Source organism: Canis lupus, chromosome 4, assembly GCF_011100685.1.
Source record: "Canis lupus familiaris isolate Mischka breed German Shepherd chromosome 4, alternate assembly UU_Cfam_GSD_1.0, whole genome shotgun sequence".
In the NCBI taxonomy this organism is placed as follows: Eukaryota; Metazoa; Chordata; class Mammalia; order Carnivora; family Canidae; genus Canis; species Canis lupus.
Genome location: NC_049225.1, coordinates 21,663,115 through 21,687,310, shown reverse-complemented (window position 1 = coordinate 21,687,310; position 24,196 = coordinate 21,663,115). Strand labels below are relative to the sequence as shown.

The 24,196-nt window shown below is 56.5% G+C and overlaps 1 protein-coding gene across 17 annotated transcripts in view; it reads right to left on the bottom strand.

The window, feature by feature from the left end:
* COL13A1 (collagen type XIII alpha 1 chain) overlaps positions 1 to 24,196 on the bottom strand; it is a 148,649-nt gene that overhangs the window by 22,717 nt on the left and 101,736 nt on the right. For 14 of the 17 annotated variants that reach the window (XM_038534174.1, XM_038534187.1, XM_038534171.1 and 11 more), the window contains 14 exons: positions 16,159 to 16,203; positions 15,256 to 15,288; positions 14,528 to 14,554; positions 11,999 to 12,052; positions 11,091 to 11,177; positions 9,521 to 9,574; positions 8,186 to 8,230; positions 7,758 to 7,826; positions 6,551 to 6,574; positions 4,353 to 4,415; positions 3,285 to 3,329; positions 2,752 to 2,904; positions 2,034 to 2,132; positions 741 to 785 (listed from right to left, as the gene is read on the bottom strand). In XM_038534174.1, coding sequence (XP_038390102.1) covers positions 741 to 785; positions 2,034 to 2,132; positions 2,752 to 2,904; positions 3,285 to 3,329; positions 4,353 to 4,415; positions 6,551 to 6,574; positions 7,758 to 7,826; positions 8,186 to 8,230; positions 9,521 to 9,574; positions 11,091 to 11,177; positions 11,999 to 12,052; positions 14,528 to 14,554; positions 15,256 to 15,288; positions 16,159 to 16,203 — 843 coding nt within the window. The remainder of the gene's footprint in view (positions 1 to 740; positions 786 to 2,033; positions 2,133 to 2,751; positions 2,905 to 3,284; positions 3,330 to 4,352; positions 4,416 to 6,550; positions 6,575 to 7,757; positions 7,827 to 8,185; positions 8,231 to 9,520; positions 9,575 to 11,090; positions 11,178 to 11,998; positions 12,053 to 14,527; positions 14,555 to 15,255; positions 15,289 to 16,158; positions 16,204 to 24,196) is intronic. The other 3 variants (XM_038534182.1, XM_038534184.1, XM_038534185.1) reach the window with 1 other exon arrangement.

Genomic DNA, 24,196 nt, shown 5'->3' with positions numbered 1-24,196 from the left:
TAACTCAGGAACATACATGCCGTCTCATCACTTCCCCCAGAGCGGATGGGCCCTGGTGGCACCGAAGGCGACAGGGGCCTGGAGACCTCTCTGGGGGGCTGAGAAGGCTTGGCGGGCCCTCCCTTGGCTCTGTCTGGGTGGCACAGGCCCTCCCACCAGACATCCTCTCCCTCACATGCTGCTGAGCTCTTTTGCTTTCTTGGCTCTTTCCCTGAGCCGACACATACCCCGATGCCCTCTGACCTTATGAGAACCTGGCCTCCGTCCCGAGTACCTCTCTCCCCAGCGTCTCTCCTCTTCTCTTCACCACCGCACCTCCAGGGTATAATGTGTCTCTCTGGAAAGCCTACTTCTGGAGCTTCTAGGCAAACTCCTACAAAGGCTTCCAGATCCCGCTCAAAGGGCCCATCTTCTAGGATGCCCACCCAGCTTCTCGAGCCGCTAACTACTCTGGTGCTCGCTGCTGGGGGCTGTTCGCTGCACAGAGGTGCTTCTGTTTATTTTCCTTCTAGCACCGGGAACGAAACGTGGTGGGTGCTCTGTGAACACCAGTGGGGAGACCGTGAACTGGGGCTCTGAGGCCGAGCTACTGCGCTCAGCTTCTTGCTCGCTCCCCACATCAGGCAACCATGAGTTTCCTTCTAGAACACAGAAGTGCTGCATGTCCCGAGGGACTGTGGGCTGATGAGGTCCCTGTCAACTCCCTCCCCCATGACACAGAAGGCCGAACGGGCACCTACCTCCAGTCCTGGCTCACCCTTCTCCCCGGGCTCTCCTTTCTCTCCCTGTGGGCACAAAACACCAGGCTGTGGATGCCGGCGCTCAGGGAAGGCTGGGCACAGGGACCCCCTCACAGCTGTGGCAGACCAGACAGGGACTCCACTGGGCCGAGGTGTGGTCAGGGACCACCTGGGAGGCTGAGGGGGGCAGTCAGCCTGCAGTATGAAGACTGGACAAGGGACCCAAGGTCAGTCTTTAGGAACCTGTGGGCCCAGCCTGTGGGAGGAGAGGCTGATATTGTGTATGGAGCCCGCGCTGCACAGACCCTAGGGTGACCTGTGACCTGTTTCTACCCAGTAGAATATGGCACATGGCAGAGGTGATGGGAGGTCACTCTTGTGATTGTTACAAGCTTATATTACAAATTACAACATGCATGTGTTAAGGTTACGTAACACACACACACACACACACACACACACACACACACACGGCCCTGTGTTGGCAGCAGGCACTCAGAGGCTCCTGCCGGCCTTGGCTTTGGACAAGCATGTGACCTGCCTGACTTGGGGAAGAGCCCTTTGGCAAGGAACCGTGGGCAGCCCCTAGGAGCCGAGGGACGCCGTCCTGCTATGGCCAGGCACTAAGTCACGCCAACAGCAGTGAGTTTGGAAGACGATCCAGGTGAGTCAACAGCCTGCCTGCAGCCTCACGAGCCCCCGGGCAGAGGACCCCGTGATGCCGACTGAGCCTGGACCCCCGACCCTCAGAAATGGTGAGATCACATGTGCACATCATTTTAAGCTGCTGAATTTGCCATTTGTTATGTAGCTACAGAAATGACTATGGCTCTGGGAACAGGGCGAGGGCCAGCGGTGGGAGGTGGACGAGGAAGCTTCCACAACACATCCAGGAGCACGTCCTCCAGCCTGGAGCTGCTCCTCCTTGGAGGGGACACATCAGGAGGCCGGGAGCTGCCAGTCTGTCCGGGCTGCATGGGGCAGCCCCCGTTAGTGGCTCCTGAGGGACTCCTGCACTGGGTCAGAGGTGGGACTGGTTGACTCTGAGGTTCTTTATTATTCTAAGAGGAGGATTCTGAGGCCAAGATTCACACTCCAGTGCTCCTCACAGACTGGCTGTTCATCAAGAAGACCCTCCCCCCAAGAGGTCAGGCATGCCGGGGGGGTTAGTGCAGCCTCGTTGCAGTACCAGGCATCCGCTAGGCTGGTGACCACCGTGAGGGCACCCTTGCTTGTGTGCCCTCATTCACAGGGGCCTGCTGACAACCTTGATACCCCGCCCTCTCGCCTTACTGTAAATCCCGGGAGCCCGATAGGGCCGGGCAATCCTGTTGCTCCGGGTCTCCCTTGGCCACCTGGTTCTCCTTTCTCCCCAGTTGGGCCGTCTAGACCCTACAGATCGACAAAGATCTCTGTTAGTCAAGAGCGAGGTCATCATTTGAGCATCTGTGACCAACTGTGGCATGCACACGTGGCTCCCTTCGTCCAAGGGCGGGTGTCTAGGATGGTGCCCATTTCACAGATGACATGCCACTGAAGTCCAGAGAAGACTCCCAGGTCAAGTCAGCAGCCTTGTTGGACTGGGTAAGGTCTCCCCGCCTTTTTTTGTACATGCAGCCTCTCCTGGGTGTAGGGCTTTTGCATACTTTCTAAAGAGGCAGTTTTACACCTATGACCTCATCTCCTTCCCAACAAGCCAGTGAAGTATCCAGGGAGGGCATTACCACCCACATCTTAGAGATGAGAAAACAGAGGTCCTGCAAGGCCCAGTGACTTTCCGAAGGACACAGGAGATGACAGAGCAGGCCCAGTTCTCTTGAGGAGGGCAATTGGCCTCCATAAAGCAAGGGGCTTGAGGGAAACCCGGGTGAGTCTCCTGCCCCCAGCTCCAGGCTCCAGGCTTCTAGCTCAAGCTGCAGCAAGCACCCCGCAGAAGCCATGCTGGGGGTGCCCCGCGCAAGCGTGCATGCACCCCAGGGTGGAGTCCTGGACAGCCCACCCTGGCACTCACCGGTGCGCCTGCCTGTCCCGTCTCCCCTTTCTCCCCCTTCTCTCCTGGGCTCCCTGTGTGTCCGTCTTCTCCCTTCATTCCTGCCGGTCCAGACTTTCCTGGGGGGCCTTGGGGGCCGGGGGGGCCCATGTCTCCTGGTTTGCCTCGAGGTCCCTTTAGAAAACATTAGCAACACTTACTGTATACACCAATGGAGGAAAGAGAGAGAGAGCATGAAAGAATGGGAGGTCCAAAGGACATGGCTCTTCTGTGCTCACCTGGCCCGGGTGAAGAGCCTGTGCACCTCCCTCGGAATCGGAGAAGCCCCCCCAGCCCATCCCAGTCGGGTCTTCCTGGCTCCTTTGGGGCCAGCAGTGTGGGTGGGGCTCAGGCTTCTGCAGGGTTTGCCCCCACACTTCCGCACTCCTTTCCCCACAAGGCTCACATCTAGGCCTCTTCCAGAACCTTCTGCCCCCACTCCCCCCATCATCCCCGGTCAGCCCAGGTCAAGGTCCACCTTCGGAGGCTCGTCTCGGGGGAGCATCTGTTCTTACCTTTTCCCCATCGTGTCCTGGAGGGCCTGGGAGTCCGATCTCGCCCTGTGGCCAGAAGGACCGAAGGTCAGTCTCAGAGCAGAGAAGAATAACTGTCCCTCCTGGCACACTTTCTACATGCCAGGGTCACCCAGGAGCTGTGTAGTTGCACTGGCTCCATTTCAGGTGAGCACCCCAAGGCAGAGCTGTGTGCCCAAGGCCTGTGGTCAGTGCAGCGGGCAGCTGGATCCGAGTAGGGGCCTCCTGGTTTCCCAGTCCACATTTCCCAGTCCACACGCTGGCTCTGAGGACTCTGGGTATGCCAGGTGAAGGGTGTTGCCTCCCAGTCCACCTCCACGCCCCTGCCCTCCTGTCCTGCCTGCCCCACAGGGAGCTTCCTGCATCGTAGCATCAACCCAATCCCCTTCTTGAGGTCAGGGCGGGAGATAAAGGAGGCCTGTCCTCTGTCTTTGAGGCCAGTAAACAGCGAGCCACACCATCAAGGCAAGATGATGCTATGAGAGGAGCAGAGACGAAAGGGCAGTGAGTCCTGCCTGGTAGATCAGCAGAGGCTTCATGGAAGAGGTGGCCTGTGACTTGGGCTTGAAATATCAGGACTTGGAAAAGTAGGGAAGGGGGAAAGGAACTTCAGGGCAGGGGCCCTTGTGAGCAGAGGACAAAGGTGCAAACATGCAGGACCTTCTGAGAAAATCCCTGGGGTGGGTCAGAGTGTAAAGGGGAGCAGGGGCAGGAAGCCAGAGGGAAGAAGAGCTCAAGTGCTATGTTCCCTGATGGGCGGCTTGGGGTCTCCACAAGCACCGGCTTGTCTAGACCCAAGCTCCACCACCTCAGAAGAGCCTGTGAGTGACAGGAGCCCAAGTCAGACAGCAGAGGGAAAAATGGCAAAGCTGAGGCAGCAGGAGTGGGGGCGGGTGCGACGCGGGCAGGACAGAGCAGGAGGAGAAATCAGAGGCCAGGTGGCAGTGATGGCTCTGCAGGGACAATGGGAGGGTCACCCGCTGGCGCCCGCACTTGGGGACACACGCAGTGCCTCTGCAGGGTCTGCATCCTTGTCAAGACAAGTGTTACCTTCTGGCCTGGGATCCCTGGGACTCCGGGTGGGCCGATTTGCCCGGGAAGACCAGGGGGCCCCTACAAAATAATAAAAAAAAAAGTCCTGTGGAAGAATTTTCCAACCAAGGAGGGGCGGCCTATTGCCAGAGGGGTGTAAGTGGAGGCTGCTTTATGGAAGTTGATAATTTTCGAACATCTCATCAGTGGCAGAAACATTTTTTTTTTTTTTTTACAAAGGAAATAGCACGGGGTCCCCACAATGTAAAGCGGAGAAGCACTGAGGTGTCTGGGTTAGAGTGCAGGGGGCAGGGGGGCTCCTGGAGCCATGCCTACCAGCCTCTCCCTCCACCTCCCTCTGAGCACCCCTGGGCTCCAAGAAGATAAATCTCACCTTCCCTGACAGGGACTTAAAAATGCCTCCGGGAAACAATGCAAATATCCATCAACGGGTGCAGGTTGACTTGATGGGATGAGCACTGGGTGTTATACTATATGCTGGCAAATTGAATTTAAATTTAAAAAATGTAAAAGAAAAAACCAAAACAGGTGCAGGTTGGCTATATGGAATATTACTCAGCAGTACAAAAATGAACCAAGCACACGTGCATGACCTGCCACGGATGGAACCCAGATATTCTATGCTGAGCAAAAGAGGCCAGACACAGATGACTACACTGCATGATTCCACTCAGAGGACACTCCAGAAAATGCAGATCTAATCCACCAGGACAGAAAGATCAGTGGTGTCCAGGGGCCGAGGATAGGGGTGGGATGGACTCCTGATGCACATATGGGAACTTTCTGGAGTGCCCGGGGTCGTGGATACATGGGTATATACATTTGTCTAAGCTCATCAAAGTAGGTTTTACTTACAGCAGCTAAAGTATGTACATTTTACTGTATGTAAATTATACCTGGAGGTTGATTTCTAATTAATTAATTAATTAATTTGGAGGTTGATTTTAAAAGAAAGAAAATTCCATCAAAGTTTTGCTTCACATAGCTATTTCAAATAATATATTTTAATGACCCCCAATGAAGTTCATTGATTCCAGAATCATGTGATGTTAATATCAGCCTCTGGGGTTGGGGCATGATGTGACCGGCATTTGAGTCTGGGTTTGTACCTCCTGAGTGTTCTGTGGCACATGGCCACTAAAAATATTAAGTGAAATGAGGGGCACCTGGGTGGTTCAGTGGGTTAAGGGTCTGCCTTCGGCTCAGGTCATGATCCCAGGGTCCTGGGATGGAGCTCTGGGTAAGGCTCCCTGCTCAGCGGGGAGTCTGCTTCTCCCTCTCCCTCTGCCTCTCCCCCTTGCTCTTGCTCTCTCTCTCTCTCTCAAATGAATAAATAACCTCTTTATTTTGTACTTTTATTTTTAAATATTTAATTTATTTATTCATGAGAGACACACAGAGAGAGGCAGATACACAAGCAGAGGGAGAAGCAGGCTTCATGCATGGAGCCTGATGTGGTAATCGATCCTGGGACCCTGGGATCATGACCTGAGCCAAAGGCAGATGCTCAACCACTGAGCCACCCGGGTGCCCCTAAATAAAATCTTTTAAAAAATGAAAATAAAAATATTAAGTGAAATGAACTTCCAATAGTTTTGAGAACCTTGAGATCTCCTTTAAGCTCTCTGCCTGGAAGCTAAACCTCATGGTAGTGGTTTTAATCATAAATATTCACTACAAATATCCATAGGCCTGTCACTGGGAGTAGGTACACATGCAAAATCTGGGCTTGGAATTCATTGGTTTTCCAAGTGCAGAAGAGGAGACTGCTTTCCAGGAAAGGTGAAAAGTGCAGGTTAAGTAGTTACTAATTTTTTAGGGTTATGGATTTTATTAGCTGAAGGTTGAGTATAAGGAGAAACACAGAAGCGTCCTCCTCTGTACCTCCATCTTCTTGCTGCAGCTGTGTGGAGAACCAGCATTTACGCTGCGACAAGAGTCTGCAGTGGAGTGGGTGAAGAGCTGCTCCAGGGGACAGCCAGGACCCCGGGTTGGGGAGGCTCCGGAGAGCCCCTGCTCAGGCTCGGATCACCCTTTGCCCTGGCACTTCAGGGTCAGTCCTAACTCAGCAGCCCTGCACCTGCTTCTGGAGGCCGGACCTCAAGTCCTTGCCCAGCCCCAGCCTCCTGCTTCCGGCCCCCAGCCCCAGCCCTCCAGCCCTCAGCCCAATGCCCAAGGGAAGGAGGAAGACTTACCATCAAGGCCAGCGTTCGTATCTCCTAAAAACCAATGCCATGCAATCAGTTGAAGAACAAGTCAAGAACCATCTGGAGGGTCCCCTTGGCCCAGGCGTGGAAACATGGGAGCTGGGCCCCCCCTTAGGAGCACAGTAGGGGTAGGTCCTCTTGGTGGGCTCCTTGCCTCCCAACCCCATGCCGCCTCCACCTCTCCCCAGGCTTACAGTCACTGGACGAAGGACTCCCTACAGCTCACCAAGGCTGTCCTACAACAGACTCAGGCAAGCCCTGAAATGGACCGCTAACTTCCCTTCACTTGGCCAAAGAGGACACAACAGCTCTTCTCTCTAATCACTGACCGGGACCCTCCCCTGTTCTTCCCTCTTCCTCCCGAACCCAGATTCCAAGGCTCTGATGTTCTTCCTTGTAAATAACAAATGTGGAATAGGAGGATACGGAGCCACACAAGAAACCGGAGGGACCATGTCACGCAGACAGGATCGCACACTGTGTAAAGGGATTCATGGAGGTACAAAGTTTCCTTAAATGGGAGGTTCTCAACCCAGGGGTGGGGGTTGGCCCCCAGGGGACATTTGGTGATGCCTGGAGACATGTTTTGGTTGTCATAACCGGGGTTGGGGTGCTACTGGCAACTGGTGGCTAGAGACCAGGTATGCTGTGAGGCACCCCACAGCACAGGGCACCCTTCCCCTACAACTCCCAACAAGATGACCCAGCCTTAACTGGCAACAGTGCTGGCATGGAGTAGCCTTGTCGTAAAGGGTGGGCATCATACGAACTTGGAACATGACTGAACTGACATGAAAGGGAGACATGTTTCAGAAAGACAGATTCTATCTGCGAAAGGGGTATTGAAGACATGGGGCTCCAGAACCCTGGATGGGCCAGCACCCCACAGGGCGAAAGGATGTTCCAGTGATGGTGCCCAGCTCCCCAGAGCCAGGATAACCTGCTAGCCCGGCCAGACCAAGAGCCAGGCCACCTGGCTGCCAAATGAGGGGTGGGGGGCGCAGCATTTGCCTGGAAGCTAGAAGCAGAGGTCGAGGGAGAGAGAGCAAGGGGATTGCTCTCCTGGAAGCTCTGTCCAATAGCCTGCCCTCAAGGACACTAGTTGGGGTGTTGAAGTGGCCCCTCATCAGGGCCGTGGTGCAGCTCCCCCTGGAGCACCTCCCAATCTCCCGTCTCTGGGCTGGCTCCTGCTCACCTGGAGGGCCTCATTGATGTTCCCGTTGTAGTCCACCATCTCTCCTTTCCCTGGCTCCCCCTTGGTGCCCTGCAAGACAAGGGCGGTTAACTCCGGGCCAGGGCCTGTAGGGCCGGGAGGGCAACAGGTGCCCGCTCTCAGCTAGACGGGGCTGTAGGCAAGGGGGTGCTGTGCCCAGCCACATGCAGGTGCACCTAGAGCTGCGGGATGGGGGCCTGGCCGGGGATTCCCCACACCCAGAGGGGATGCCCAGAGGTTCTAGAACCAACACAGAGACTCTACGAGACAACTCTGGACTAGATGTGATGGCTGAGTCCCGTCACAGCTGCCACGTCTGCAGGAAGAAGACTCTTTCCCTTCCTTCCCCTAAGACCTGGAGTCCAGCCACTTCACGCTGTGTGCTCTGACTCCAGGTGAGACGCACGTACCTTGGGGCCAGCTGGTCCCTGTTCTCCAGCTGCTCCGGGCTCCCCCTGTTGCACGACAAAATTGGAGTGAAACGGGGACACAGCTGGGTACGAGAGAGCCTGATGTCCCCAGATGGGCCCGCGAGGCTCATCTTAGCTCAGGCCCAGAGGCTGCAGACCTTCTTGGGCATGACCTCCCCTTCGGGAAGCATCTCCCCCTGCTTGCCCTCCTCTGTGCCTCCCAGCACCTCTGGGCTCCTCTGGCTTCTCGCTGAAGGACATTCCTCTGTCCTGGGTTCCTTGTGCGGGACTCCACTGTGTCTGCCTGGCCACCTCTCCCCAGTCCCTACCGCAGCCTCCTCTTTGGGCACAGGGACCAGGCCCTTTGCTTCTCTTTATTTCCATTCAGCGCAAGGAGCAAGAAGAGCTCAGGAGCTTTTTGCCAATCGCCTGAATGTTCAATAATTGCCATGGAGGGACCACGGGCTCCTCAGGGGCCTCTCTGCGTGTGACAGCCCCAAACCGCAGGAAGGAAGGAGGGATGCGGCTGCATAAGGCAGTAGGAGACCTCGACCTCCCCACAGGGCGGGGCGGGGGTTGCTCCTGCTGGAAGCAGGACAGAGCTCGGGGGAATAAATGAAAACAAACCACAGTGCAGTTGTTTTGGGGCAATGTTAACAGTAAAGACAAATTTAAAAAATCAAGACAGAAAGTAAATGTAAAGGGTCAAGAGACCCTTAAAGTTTTGTTTGTCTTTTTTAAAGATTTTATTTATTTATTCATGAGACATACAGAAAGAGACAGACACAGGCAGAGGGAGAAGCAGGCTTCCTGCAAGGAGCGCGATGCGGGACTCGATCCCAGGGCCTCAGGATCACACCCTGAGCCGAAGGCAGTTGCTCAACCACTGAGCCCCCAGGCGCCCCAAGAGACCCTTTAATATAACTCCTCAGGACCCATGGCTGGCCTGCTCAGGGAGTGTCGAGCCACTGCCACCTGCAGGTAACCTGCCCCTCACCTCCCTGCCCCCACTGCACCTCCGAAAGCCAGGGCAGCACCAGCCTGACCCTCCCACGGGAAGTAGCTGGAGAGGAGTCGGAGCCCCACCTTTTCCAGTGGTGTGGAAGCTACCAGAAGCAGGGGCTCTGGGTCCGTCCCTGGGCCAGCGTTTGCATGACAGCTGACTCAGTGGAAGGCTCTCCCCAGCCGGCAGGAGCGACGGCCACCAGGAGCCATGGCCCGTCAGCTCTGCGCCCTGGGGGTCCCGCTGCAGGGACGGCCACCACTCTTGAGCACCCTGAGCTGCGGCTTGAACTCCCAAGCCGACCCTCATCTCAGAACTGGGAGCCCCTGTACCTTGTCTCCTTGCTGTCCTGGGGGGCCGGCCTGGCCATCAACACCAGCTTCTCCCTGGGGAAGAGGAGAGACACGGGCTGAGGGCATGCAGGGGAGCTCGGCCAGCTGTCTGAGGGGCCGGGGAATGGCTTTGCTGTTGTCGTCCCGGGCGGTAGGTGTCTTTGGGTCTCCGTCCTCGTCTGCACAGGCTTCTACTACCTCACCTCATTCTACTCATCTGACTCCCACCTACCTGTGGGCCCAGCCTGGGTCTCACCTCCTCCTGGAAGCCTTCCCTGTCTGCCCCTTTCCTCCTCTGTGTTCTGCCCCACTTTTTGGGGTTCACCTGCAGGGCCAGGCCCTCCTCAGTTGATTCACCCACATGTCAACCCTGTTGCAGCCCCCCCGGTGTGGACTGCCCCCCATCCCTAGCTACAGGGAGGCAGGAACACTTGGGAAGGCACACCTCATCAGGTCCTGCCTGGGAGACGGAGGGGACCGTGCAGGCTCTGGGCGAGTAGGGAGGGGCCCTGGGAAGCCTAGGAGGGTAGCAGGTCCCCTGCACATACTCCCCTTAGTCAGCACTGCCCGTGGCCCTGAAGGAGGACACGCACTTGGGAACGGCCTTCTAGCTTTCCTCTCTTGTGTCCCAGGGAGCAGGGATAGTAGTGACCAGGCTTCCCCAACCCCAAATCAAGACCCAAGATGTGCCAAGGTACCCATGCCCTGCGGGGACGGACTCCAACCCTGGGGATGGCCCAGAGCCCGGCTGGCAGGCCCACCCTGTGGCCAAGCTGGTGCTCAAGCCAGGGAGGCTCTGTTCCCACCACTGTCAGAGAGGTGGGCACGTGGGGGTTAGCTCGAGACCCTCCTGCCACGTCAGCTTGCGTCCTGTGGGCTTCCTTCTGGCTCCTGCCACTATGAATTGTGGGCCTGTTTCTCCTGCTGCTTGGTGAGCAAGCTGAGAGCAGGTTCTCTACGGCCTCACAGCCCCGGTGGGGCGCAGCCCACAGCAGCCCCTTGATATATGTCGGTGCAATGAATGTGTGTATTGTCTGCGATCTTATAACGAGTCCTTTCCTTATAAGCTAAGAAGGAGGCCCTCCTCACTTCTTGGAATAAAACCAAGCAGCGCAGGAGGCGTTTGCTTCGGGAAACCCACGTCTCATCCCAGCAGCTTTCCCCAGTTTAAGGACTGTGAGGGCAGCTGACCCCCTGCGGCTACCAGCCCCCTCCCCCGTGTGCCAGCAGGGGCCCAGCTGATCACTGATCTCGTATTCAGAGCCTGGGTGGGAGGCCCTTGTGGCTGTCCTAAGGCCCTGCGGCCATCTGTCCCTGACTTGGTTACCTTGTTGCTGTTTGAATCATTGGGACCATCCATCTGCCCTCTGACTGTTTCTCTTGGATAGTCAAACTGTCACCACTTAAAATCAGGAGCTCAGCCCAAATCGCCTTTCTAGAATCCACGGGAAAACCACACATCTGGAGCAGAATAGAAGGCAAGGTACCCAGAACAGAGTCCCCAAGAATGGGCTGAAGATAAAGGCCACAGTCAGCGTCCCCCTTGAGCGCAAACCCCAGGGAAACTCACCTTTGGGCCTGGGGGCCCCGGGAGCCCTGGGGGGCCCGGCTCCCCTCTGCTTCCACCAATGGAGTTGCCAGCATCACCTTTTTCTCCCTGGGGGTGGAAGTGTGGGAGAGTGGGAGAGTAACCGTCACTTTGGTCTGCCTAGCTCCAGAGGGGGATGGCCGATCCCTGCCTTCTCTCCCCTCCCAGTTCCAAGGAGTGGGGGCAGCAGACTGCCCCTCAGCCCAGGCTGGGCACAGAGGCCCTCAGAAGCCCGGCCTGGTCTCATTGGCCATGGGCACTGAGGAGAGAATGGACCTCTGGCTGTCGCTGGGGAACAGGAATGGAGCTGAAACCAGAGACCCATCATGCCTTGGGTCTAGACCCTGTTTCTCAAAGTGTGTCCACAGAACCCCTCCTTCAGTGGGTGGGAAACATTTGAAATGTGACAAAAAGGGTTTGGTGGCCAAAGGACTGTTAAGGAAGGCACAGTAAAATGAGGCAGGACAGGCTCCTTCACCGCAGGGTGCTCTGAGCCTCTGCCTGGCTAAAGTGCCCTGGGACCTTGCAAGGGGGCCTGCCTCATGCAGCTCTCCCCACGTTAATTTGACCTCAAGTGTTTTCTTTTCTCTCTTTTTTTAATGGAATGTCTTATGGAACTCAGGTACTAGGGAGCACATTTTCAGAGTTGGTGCAAAGAAATCTGACAAGGTACAGCTACTGGTCTTTGCATATGAGCATTTTTGCCCATCTGGGCCTCCCATGTGGTACCCCAGACACTAATCCGGCTGTGTTCTAGCTGCTTCCCCCCAGTCTGGAAGGGACACCTCCAGTGCTGGGGCCCATGTGAATGTTCAGGGTCGGGAATGTGGGTGCAGATGAACACAAGGCCTTTGCATAGAAGCCACCATTCAGAGCTTGCCAATACCCACCTTCTGCCCCAGGAGGCCGAGTAGCCCGGGGGGGCCTGCAGCCCCCTTCTCGCCCTGTGGGGGAAATGCAGATGGTGCAAGGTGAGGGTTTCTCCAGGCCGACTGGGAAGGCACCAGCCCCACCAGCATCTAGCCTTGGCTTCCTCTCTGCTGCCTCCCTGCCCCTCTGTGGGGCATTTCCTGAAAGACTCCGTTTCCCCCCAGACCCCCACCTGCACCCGACTCCTTCCTTGAGCCTCCCACTGATGAGGGAGGACCTGTATCGTTGTTCTGCTTCCATATCCTCATCATTTACGAAGCGAGAGGCGGCAAGAGCATTTAGCTCCTTTTGGGGATCTCCTGGAGAGAGGCGAGCAGTTTAGAAGGCCAGTAGCTGGGGGAAGCTTTTCCTTTTAACCGCTTTGCTCTTTTCATTTTTTTAAATGTCCAGCATTTAGAGGCTCCCGGTCTCTGCCTACCTCCTCCCCGCCTCCAGGGAAGACAAAACCCATCTAGCTAGACTTCTCCTTTGGAGGACTATTTTGAGGAGTTTGCTTCCTGTGATGGGTTAACTTGTGTCCTCCCAAAATTTGTATGTTGAAGTTCTAACTTCCAGTATCTCAGAGTGTGACCTTCTTGGGAAATAAGGTCATTACAGTTGTAATCAGCGGGGTCATGAGGTCCTACTGGAGTAGGGTGGGCCCTTAATCCCAGAGGATTGGTGTCCTCATAAAGGAGAAATTTGGACAAGGACATGGATACGGAGAGAACACCATGTTAAGATGAAGGCAGAGATTGGGGTGGCAGTTCTACAAGCCACAGGGCACCAAGGATGCCAGCAAACCACCAGACACGAGAAGAGAGGCGTGGAACAGCTGCTCTTTCATAACCTGCAGAAGGAACCGACCCTGCCCACACCTTGATCTCAGGTTTCCAGCCTCCAGATTCTGTTTGAGCCACATCCTCTGTGGTCCTTTGTTATGGAAGCTCCAGTAAACTAATACCCCCCCCCCCAACTATCCTCTTCTGCCCTGAAGAACTTTCCCCACCATGACATGCATCATGGAGCCCTGCTCTCACTGTACAGATGAAGGGGCTCTGTGGCTATGAGCCCCCCTCATCGCCTCAAGTGTTAGAGGCAGGTCTGCTTCCCAAGCCTCCTGAAGCTCCATCTTCAACACCGTGAAGATGGCACGTGCACTCACAGTGTCCCATATCAGGAGAGCGCTCCAAGAGTACCCCACCAGGTCAGCGCTAGAGCCCCTCTCCCTACAGCCTGATGGCTGCTGGTTCTTGTAGGTAATATTATAAATTGAGGGCTCCGGGGCATAATTTGCCACCTGGAGACACAGAGGGTGCCACACCAGGTCTTTAAGTGTCATCCCCTTGCCACCTGCCCTTGGGTAGAAGCTGAATGACAAAATAGCCTGAAGCTCGTCAAGGGAGGGGAGGAATCTAGGGGAGGCCCAGGTGACTGGAGGGAAGTGGGTCCTGGGGCCCCAGCAGGCCTGCCTGGGCTGTGCCTGGACTGTGCCTGCTGTGCCTTAGCTGGGCATGCCCTGAAACAGGCCAAGTCTAAAGGGAAGGGATGCAGGTGCTGCCCTACAGAGGCCCCCAGGGAGTGGGGATGGAGGGAAGGAAGGCCTTCCTTCTGCTGTTCTTTCCTCCTGGAAAGCAATGCTTCAGAGGAGGGAGGGTGTGCTCCCGAGCGCAGACTTTCTGAAGCTGTGCTAGGCCATATCGGCACTCCCCCCTTCCCAGGGACACACTGCAGGCGGCACTCCAACCTTGGGGGTAGGGCAGGGGGTGGGAGGACCAGCAGAGGCCCGTATGAAGGGGACACACAATCAGAGACACAGTATCCTACCCTCTGCCCCCTCTTTCCTGGCAAACCTTGGGGCCCCGGCTTCCCTGCTGCTCCTGGGTCTCCCTTTGGGGTAAGAAGAGAGAGTCACTGATAAGAGGATTAGGGGTGGTGGTGGTGAAGAGTACGGTGGACAGTGATTGTAAACCAGCATTTCCAGAATACTGGCCCCATGAAATGTTCCTCTTAAAAAAAGGATGCTCTAGTCAAGTAGTTTGAAAATGCTGCGTCAGAGATAACAGTTTTCGAGCTTCCCAATGTACACAGAGCATCTTAAAGGCTCTAAAAAGGCTTGCAGTGGGGGGGGGGGGGGGGAGAGGGGGAAAAACAACCCTGTGAAATATTTTTATCTCTGTATTTCCCAAACATAGTTGGCATGAAAACTTTTTTCATGTGACATCCCTTATAAAACTAGACAAGAGAGAGAGCCCTGCAGGCACAGGGGGCAACAGTTACGTGCTGGAGCTGGTGTGCAGGCAAACTGAGCGAGCTCCAGGCCAGGATCTGGGGAGGGGAAGGCATTCCTGACAAGCAAGCCCTGCCTGCGTGGGCCCTCCTCTGCTCAGTCAGGTCCCCAGCTCCGGGCCAGCCTCAGGGGGACGGAGAGCATAACGACAGCAGCCACTGCCACCTCCACCCCATGCGTGATGCTCCGTGTAGCCCAGAACATTCCCTCTGTATCGTACCTTGGCTCCTGGGGTCCCTGGCTCACCCTGTGTGGAAAAAAAGAAAACTCAGATAAAGAGGTGAGGGAGAGGGAGTAAGAGCCAGTGCAGGAGTAAATGAGCAAAGGTCCTCACGGGGTGGGTGAAGCATCTGGCCAGCCCAGGGCTTCCCTCTGCCTAGGCTTCAGGTCCCAGGCCAGAGGAGGCCTCTGGGCCTCAATTCCCTATAGTGAGGGATATGGCAAGGGTGAGGGCCAGTGAAGCACCCCACAAGGAGGGAGAGGAAGGAATAGCCATCTGCTTTGGACACAGTACAGTGGCCCCTGTCCACGGACCTGCCGGGAGATCTACATTTGTGCTTCTGGGGGTCCTCACCCATCTGCTTGCCAACCAAATGGGCGGTTAGGGTGGGGTTCAGGGGCAGGACTCCTGCTCTCTTCTTGGGAGCTTTGCAAGCACAGAGCTGCCGAATTCCGAAGCATAAAGGAAAGGGCTGGGTTCCCTTGCACACTGGCAGGGTGGTGAGCCCTTTCGTTGAGGCTCATAAATCTTTCCTACTTACTCTGCGAGGCTTAGTTAAATGTCTCTTGTTCAAGTTGTGCATAATGCCTTAAGAGGAAGGTTTCTGAATCCTGTCCCCTCCTTGGTCCAGTGACCACCCCACTGAGTCCCTGAAGCCCCAACTCTGTCTTCCTCTCCCCTTCCTCCTATCCTGCCCCTAATGTGTTGAGTGATAACGTTCTACTAACCTTCATCCCGGCCACAGCAATTCCAGGAGCTCCCTGGACAAGAGAAGAAAAAGGCATGGCGACTTTGTGCAGTTGGGGCAAAGCACCAGAGGGAGCGGCCAGCGTCCCAGGCTCCCCTCAAGGGGATGTGAGGTGCAATCCCTCAGCAAAGGTGGGTGGCTGAGTCTGGCACAGGGAGCGTGGGCCCAGAGGAAGGAAGAGGCTCTGAGCAGCACAGGTGAGTCCCTCAGGCTCCCTGCCCACATCCTCAGCATCCAGGCCCTCCTGGCGGGGAGCCCATGCGTGTCCAGGTGGGGGTGCATCTCTGGGGTGCAATGTTGGGAGGGCTTCAGTGGGATAGGAAAGGTGGAGGAGGAGATGGGAAGGGAAGGGGGTGGAAGGGAGAGCCGCGTGGACGGGGAGAATGGGAGATGGCTGACTTCTGGGTGTGCAGGTGGGATTCTTCTTATAGAGAATTCTCTGGACCTGTGCCCTCATGCACTAGGGAGCAGCTGGGAGTGAACCCGATTTTCACATCTTGAGCTCAAACCAACCACTTTGAGGCTGCCAAACGCACCACTTAATAAATCCCAAGTGGAGGTGATTTGTAGGGAGTCCCTACTCCCCGCAGGGGACTGCAGCCAGAGCTAGGCTTTACTGGAGAAACTATTGGATGACCCAGAGGTGCCCAGGAGGAGGAGGTCTGGCCACCAGGGGGGCGCCGGTGAATGTCACTGGTGAGCCAGACAGACGCACCCCTGCCTGGAAGAGCAGGCTGGCACGGCAAGGGGAGAGGGCGGGGGAGGAAATGTGTGCCCTGTCTTCATGGCTTCGCAGCGACATGGGAAGGAGAAGGAGCTGGGCTTCCAGAACTTGGCTGGGGCTCAGGGAGGGGCTGCGGGGGATGGGGTGAGGGGCAGGTACCTTCGCTCCTTGTTTGCCCGGCATCCCTGGCATGCCTCGTTCTCCCTGAAGGAAGAAAGAAAAGAAACGCTGAGAAGAGGACCCTACTTGCCCGAGGCCTTGGCCTGGGTGCACGTGACTGCTCAGCTGTGCACCCCTCCTTCTCATTGCCACCTAGCACCTCTTGCTCCATTATCACTCCAGTAGCTTTGCTCTAGTGGTACCTGCTGGTGGGGCCACAGGGCAGATTGCCCCCCTGCCTCTTCATCTGGGCTCCTCTTCCTCCCAGCTTCCTTGGATCTAACTCCTTCTGAGGGCATGTGGGTCTTGGCCCTATGTGGCAGAAGGCCAGCCGGTGCTTTGCGGGGTGGGGGGTGAGGGGTGGAGGCAGGGCGCTGCCTGGAACTCATCCAGAGGTACCAAGAGAGCTGGGCTTCAGGACATTGTGGGCTTTGCTCTCAACCTCAGCAGTGTCCCATCTTTCTCCTTGACCTCTTTTACCTCCTCGTGAAAATGCCAAATCTGTGGGGCGGAGGTGTGAGCTCAGGAAGGACAGCTGGTGACAAATGGAGGTCAAGTCGAGTCCAGACTAACCTACTGTGTCAGAGAAGGGGGTGGTGCACAGGAGAGGAAGGAGGGCAGCCCCCGTCTCCATGAGCTGAACCCCAGATAAGCCCCAGCCAGGGCTCTGAATGCCCTGCAGCGACAGGTGGCTGCCATCCGCTGCTGCAGCTCCCAGCATCTGAAGGCCTCTGAAGGCATCTGAAGGCTGGGGTTGGCAACGTGGGGTCCTGACAGAACGTGTCCCAGACCGGCCTCCCCACTCAGGACCCAAGAGCGGTGGCCTCAGGCCAGGCTGCAGTTGCCACAGGCTCACAGGCAGAGGGCGAGACAGGTCCCACCCGGCCTGCATCTTTTCCGCTGTCCTCATCCCTTCTCTGCCATCTTATGGGAAGTCCTATCCACCCTTCTGCCGGCCAAAGCTGGAACTTCTCCCAACCTCTCTCCTCCATGACTGGGTCTCCACGCTGGCACCCGGGTAAGCTCCCCAGGCCGGACAATAACACTCCCTTATTTCAAAACAGCCGCTCCTTGGCGTTGACTCTAGAAAGGGGGCCAGGCATTCCGTCCTCGCTTCCTTCCCAGCCTTCCTCACATCCTGATACCTATTCCCTGTTTCCCTGGAAACACCACTCATTTTCAGGATTATTGTGCTTTTTGATGGAGGGCAGAGGGAAAGGGAGAAAAAATCTCAAGTAGGCTCCACGCCCTGATGGGGGGCTGGACCTCACGACCCTCAGATCACGAGCTGAACTGAAACCAAGAGTTGGATGCTCGACCCACTGGGCCACGCAGGTGCCCCAGAATTCTATGCCTTTCTGATGTTCCCTCAACTCAACACCCTGTTCATTGTTGGGGGCCCTGGTCAAATATCATCCCCTCTGTGAAGCCTCTTGCTGTGCTCCATAACCAGTGCTGGTTCCGGGGCGCAGCAGGGACCACTTGGCATTTGTGATCTGCAGGCACGAACTAATGCCTGCCTGGGATGGTTCACCTCCATCCTCCTTGGGCTAAGTCTCTTAATTCTGCAAAAGGCCCAGAAGCTTTAGCTCCAAACACAGGAGCCCTTCCTCACCCTGGCCCACCAGGACCCCTGAGATACAGGCAAGGTTAGTGGAGCCGCCCTCAGGAAGTGAGCGCAGCAGACAAGTCAGGGCCTGAGGTCTGGCCCAGCTGCCAAATTCTGGGAAATGCCTCTTATAGGCCATTTACTGTGTCTGCCAGGGCCTGGCACAGGGCTAAAGCCTTTACATCTCTCTTCTATTCAGTCTCCAAGACTCCTCTCCAATGTGGCCATGGATTTTATCCCTGTTTCACAGGTGAGCAAACTGGCTCAGAGGGGCCAGGTACAACGGCCAAGGACATGCAGAGCAGGGATTTGAACACAGGTCTTTGCCAAAGCCCAAGTACCCATTTCTCTAAGCCGACCCCAAGCATCGGATGGGCTGATTCTAAAGCCCCTCTCTGCTGGAGGGCCCTCAGGTCCGTGCCCCACGAGGGTGAAGGGATCAGCATAGGAGGGCAGCTCTTGGGCAGACTGAGTCTTTAACCACAAGCGTGCCCTGTGCCAGGAGGAAGGAGCCGGGCAGGGCTCCGCCTGCCAGCCCAGGTCTCTCTGTGGCCAGCAGAGGGTGCCACAGGACCTCGGCAGAAGTCTGGCCAGTGTAGTGGATCCCTTAGAGCCCCCTCCTCAGAGGCGCCAGCTGAGGGCCACTCTCTCCTTCAGAGGACCAGGATCTCCTGCTGCCATTCCAGCTGGCCCAACCCAACTGACTTAGCCCCGAGGACAGAGTCCCCTGAGGTGGGGGGGTGCAGGGGGGAGCTCAGCCTGGCCCTTCCTCTTCCCCTTAGCCTTCTCTCGGTGCCCCGCCTTCCTCTTCTCGCCTCCAGCTGGGGGACCTGGCTGGGAGTCAGGAGAGGCCCTGTGACCCTAGGTAAGCCTCTTTCCCTCTCTGGGTGGAGACCAGAGAGCTCCCACCCACCCAGACGAGAGACCTCTGCTCCGACCCTCTCTCCAGCCACCCCCAGCCCCGCCTACCTGAGGCCTTTAGTGGGAAGAGAGGTCAGAGCTGGGGAGGGGACCCTGGGTCTGTGGGCAGCTCCAGAGCGAGGCCACTGAGGTGGGAGTTGAGCTTGTGAGGAAAATGCTGGTGTAGGAGGGGGTCTCAGTGGGTCTCTGCTTTCCTCCCCTTCACCCAGGGATGGCCACAGATGCTTTGGCAAGGGGGGTGGTGGAGTCTGCTGGAGCCCCATCTCTGGGCTTCTGTCTCCAGTCTCAGCAGGAGCAGTGCAGAGCGAACCCCGGGAGTGAGGGTTTCCCCGCTAATTGGAGTTGTCCTCAGTCCGGGCCGCTGGCTTGTGTGTAAAGACAAAACTACCCGCCCCAGGGAAATCGGGGCCCCTTGGAGCCTCCTAAGCAGGCAGCCCTCCTCGTTAGTGTGGCTGACCTTTGCCCTTTCCTTGCCCTCTGGGTCAAGTCTCTTAATTCTGCAGATGACCCAGGCTCTCTTGATCCCATCCCAGGCCTCCGTCACTCCCAGCCCTCTGTCGGGCAGGAAGCAGGGGTGCCCCAGGCTGACCCCACTCTGCAGGCTCATTCCACTCTCATCAGGCTGGGCTTACCCCAGCCTGACCTCTGACCTGGGGACCGGCCCGGTTCTACGCCAGGAAGCGCCAATGCCTGGATTTGTGAGGTGAGACAGAGCAGAGTCATTGTCAAGGACTTGAGGGTGGCGTGGGCAAGGGCACCTGTCTGCAGGGAACGAGAAGGGGCTTTCTGGTGGTTATTGCTAAAAGGGGGTCCATGATACTTCTGTTGTACAGGTTCCCCTCGGTTTGTCTTTGTGAGGGCATATGTACAGGCTCCTTTTTCCACATTTCCCTTCTTAAAAGTGTTCCTGTTTAAAAGTTTTAAGTTTGGAGGGGCACCTGGGTGGCTCAGTGGTTGACTGTCTGCCTTCGGATCAGGGCATGATCCTGGGGTCCTAGCATTGAGTCCTGCATCAGGCTCCCCACTCCGAGGGGACCCTGCTTCTCCCTCTGCCTATGTCTCTCCTCTGTCTGTCTCTCATGAATACATAAATAAAATCTTAAAAAGAAAGGTCTAAGTTTGGAATTGTGCTGAATTTAGATTCACTAACTGTCAAGTGTCTTCATCTTAGGTACAGAGGGCGTTCTCCTAGTCAGTCCAAGTCTGAGGTCTCCTATTTTTCCCCTCTATCTTTGCCTTTCCTTATCCTCCCAGTAGGACTCTGGGGCTCCCCCAGTGGGCCCCCAGTGATGCTATCTGGGCCACTCTGCAGCTGGGGAGGTGGGCACTCTGTGCACCTGCACGGTGCTCAGAGCATGGCTGGCACAGGCTGCAGTGGAATCAAGCCGGCGACCCCAGGCTGGGACATCCCACCACCGAGGAGCCTGGCTCTTTAGCCAAGAGGCTGCCAAGAACCTGTGCCTCGCTGCTGGCCAGGAAGGGGTAGATTCCAGTCATTGTGGCTCAGAGAGCACTGGGTGAGCACAGGTGGGTAGGGAGGGGGCTGCCTCCCATGACCTGGAAGGCCCCTCCCAGTCCTGACTTGTACCATGCCGGGGCCTCTCCAGCTGAGCCTGGCACAGGAGCGCCTTGCGGCCTCAGTACGTTGGCTATTCTGGTCCCCGCTTCCGTGGAGGGACCCACCGCTTACCAAGACCACAGGATGAAAGCCAGCTCCTTGGAGCACAAAATGGCCACACTCCTGTCCTGCGGGAGTGGCCTCTTAATTGGTGATTTACTGTTTGTTGAATGAGCAGGGCAGGGACTTGGCAAGAAGACGTAGTCTGGAGGAAGGTGGGGGGCTTCAAGGTCAGTTCCCCAGCTAAGCAGGGGTCAGGCCAGGGGAGTGTGGGGAGATGAATGGACCTCCCTCGTGTGGAGCTCCCGCTGCAGCCCTGCACCAGGGGAGGGCCCGGATGAAGCAGCTCCACACACAGACTCTTTGTTCTCTGCAGGGAGGAGGAAGGCCTGTCTGAGAGCTGGGCGCGCAGGGCTGCAGGGGGAGGCCAGCGGGCGGCTCTGGCCTCTGCCTGGACCAGGGCCCTTCCCTGGGCTGGGAAAGCAGGCAAGGCGGGCTCACGTCTCCTTCTGCCCTAAAGGGTTCCTAGGACTCCCTTCCAGGAAAAGGCAGCTCATTTCCTTCCTCGCTGCCCTAGCCAGCTTCAGACAGGAGAGGACTGGAACCAGGGAGATGCCAGGTCCTCTGGTAATTAGGACCGGCAGGAAGTAATCTGGGGAATTACCGGGGTCAGGCGCCCCATCGAAGGCCGGGGCTTTGGAAGGGCGGCTGGCTTGTAATCTCGATTTGAGATCGGTTGATTTTGTAGTTAGCTCCAAAAAGAAAAGTCAGCTCTAATTAATCCGTGGGCTTTGGAGTGTGGGAGAAACAGGGCCCAGAGAGCACAAGCTGGGGGCTGGAGGCCGGCAGGGTGAGACTCTCAGCCCCCACGAGGCCTCCGATCTGAGGCCCATGTCTCAGATCCCTGATCTGCTTTAATTGAAATGGTCTGCATGTCCCCGGTGGGATTTCATGGTTTTGAAAGAAAGTGCCGTCCGCACCCCAGAAGGCTCCTGCATCTACGGCTTCCGTCTGCATGGAGTGCTCTGCTGCATGCACGTGAATGCTGCGTGCAGCTTGGGGTTCCTCAGGCCCTCTGAGAGCCAGAGGGGTACGGGGGCCTCAGGAATGGCAGTGGTGGGGGCCTCATTCAGGCTGTCTTCTCCTGCCTTTAATGGAAGTCGCGGGACTATGCAAACTCCTTGGGGGAATAATTTGGGGGATCAGTGCCAATGAACAAAACACTCCACTTTCCAGATTCCTTGACTGAAATGCATCAAGGGCCCCAAGGTCTGCTCGCAGAGAGGCTAGGAAGCTCTGAGAAAGGCCCGAATCCAGCTACAGCCTCTTTTCTCTCAGGAACATCAGCTCAGCTTCCACCTTCTTTCTTTCTAGGGGAGGAGGGGCCTCCCGGAAATTGGAAATGATGGCATCTGCCCCTTCTCCTCGCTCATAAGGCCCACAGAGTAAAGTCCCTTGGGGTAAGGACTTGGTTTTGCTACTTCCTGGACTCACCTCTCTGGGCCTCAGTTTACTCATCTGTAAATTAGGTTTAGGAATGATCATGCCCCTTTGTAGAAGGATTGGGGAGGGGTGAGAAGGACCGGCATGGCTGTAGAGTCAGGGGGGCCTACTTGGGCTGGGTGGGCAAGCTTCTGGTCCTCTCGCCCTCACCCTGGTGCCCTAGACATCTGACCTTAGGGCCCATCTGACCTTCTCCCCTGGGAGCCCCATAGCCTCCAGTAAGTAACAGCAGAAGTAACCGCAGCTATAAGCAGCTCTGGCGTGAGGCTCTCACATCCTGCCTCCCCTGGCCTGAAAACGCATAGTCCCCAGCCTGCGGGAAGGGACTGTGTGCTTCAGTCACGGTCCTTCATGCGAACCCCAAGCCTTACCACCCAGACCGCCCGTGCGTCAATGCACCCCCCCGCTGCCATGTCAGATGGACCAGCTCCGACACGCTTGCAGATAAGCTCTCACCAGGTTTTGTGATCCACATATAGTCTGACAATACCCATCCATCCCCTTGAAAGAGAGCCAAGGTTGTAATGTTTTAAACACACTTTGCATCTTACAACATATTTAAAGTAGATCGGTGGCCATAAATTTGGATCAAATTGGTACCACATGGGTGTGCAACACTACTTGCAGTGTCTAGGCAGAAGGGCTGGTCCCAAGCAGGGCTGGGGGGCGGCATGGGGCCTGCTGGCCACACCGGGCTTTGATCCTAAGGATCTAGAGAAGAAGCTCCTGCTGGCCTGGCTGGCCTTTGAGAGGATGCTAGGCTGGGTCCAGCTGCCTGGGGGTGGGGGTGGTGATGGACGGAACTAATCATTAGCAAACTTTGCAGGCCAGGAAACATCTTTGCTAAGAGTAAAATTCCACCGATGCTGAAAGAAAGGCCTCCCTGCATGTGTATCAAGTCGCTGGGACAGAGCAATTGAAGCAGATGTGGAGGGTCTGTTGGTTACCCCATGAGCTCCCCTTACACCCTAAACACAGGCGACGGTCCCATGGCTTCTGTCCCAGCTTGGTGTCCTCACCGCCAGCCCTCCCTCCTCCCTGGGTGGTGGGGTGGGGGCAAACCCATCTGCCCAGCCTCCAGCTGTCTCTAGCTGTCCCCACCCCAGTGCCCCATCCCGAGCAGAGAGAGGAGGCGAGAGAAAAAGAACTGACGGACAGAGAAGGAGCTTGGGAGACAGGCCCCCACATCCTGGCCAAGGCACAGAGAGGATGGTCTGTGCACAGTTAGCTCAGGCTGGGCTGAGACCCTCTGAGTAGACGCTCACTTCTGTGCTTGGACAAGAAGACTGGCCTCTGGGCTTGGGCTCGCGAGACCTGGCTTCCAGTTCCAGCATGAACATTCGCCAGCTGTACAACCTTGGGCAAAGCATTAACTTCTCTGAACTTCTCATCTGTACCAGGGGGATAATGAGCTCTAATGGGCCGTGGTAAGGACCAGGTGGGACCGGGAGTGAGTGAACTTTGGCTGAACCAGAGATGAGAAGTATTGCTGCACTTGCCCCTGGGCATGAGCCTCTATCTCAGAGCTCCGATGGGAAGCAAACGTTTGCCTGCATATAGCGGTCACTGGCTCAAGACACCCACAGCTCCAGGGGGGCTGGGACAGTGGGACGGGTACTTGTAGCCTCCGGAGAGTCACATGACACCCCAGCCTCAAGCTGAGGCCTCCCATCCTCAGGACAACAGACCCCCAAGCTCCTTTCTGGATGAACCAGATTTCCAGTTGGCCCTCGAATGCAGATGCCCACCACAGTAGGGTGGCCAGCCACTGGGGGAACCTCTGCGCCTGCACTGCACCAGGAGGCAGTAAATTTTGAGTCTGTGTGCGTGGATGGAAGCAACCGCAAAGGCTATAATTTCCACTTCCTGACACCATACAAACTTCTCAGTTTATGCAGGACTAATTAAAGGTCTCTCCGGGCTTGCCATTCACCCCCCAAGCACCCATAAAACAATGCGGTGATGGCAGCCCCGGATTATAGAGTCCGAGGAATGTGCTTCTCCGGAGCAGTCTCTCCCTTTCCCAAATCCCTCCCCCTTCTTGTCCTCCCTTTCCTTCCTGCCTCCTTTCTTCTCCTGGTGCTGGGGTCTGGAGGTCTGCACAGGCTCCCTGCAGTGGGTGGTACCGCGGGAAGGACCCAGGCCTGGGCTTGAGTTCCTGCTCTGCCACTTAAGAGCCTCGAGACTTTAGGCAAGCCTCAAGTTCCTCAATTGTTGAATAGGAGAACAGTACTGGCCCCACAGCCCCACAGCTCGGTCACATCGAAGGACAGCCCGGGACACGGTAGGCATTTAGTAAGTGGTGACTACTGTTGAGATGATTTGCATGTTACTGTTACTGTAATGACCACCTCTGGGCTTTGCTCACACTGTTTCCCTGTCTGAAA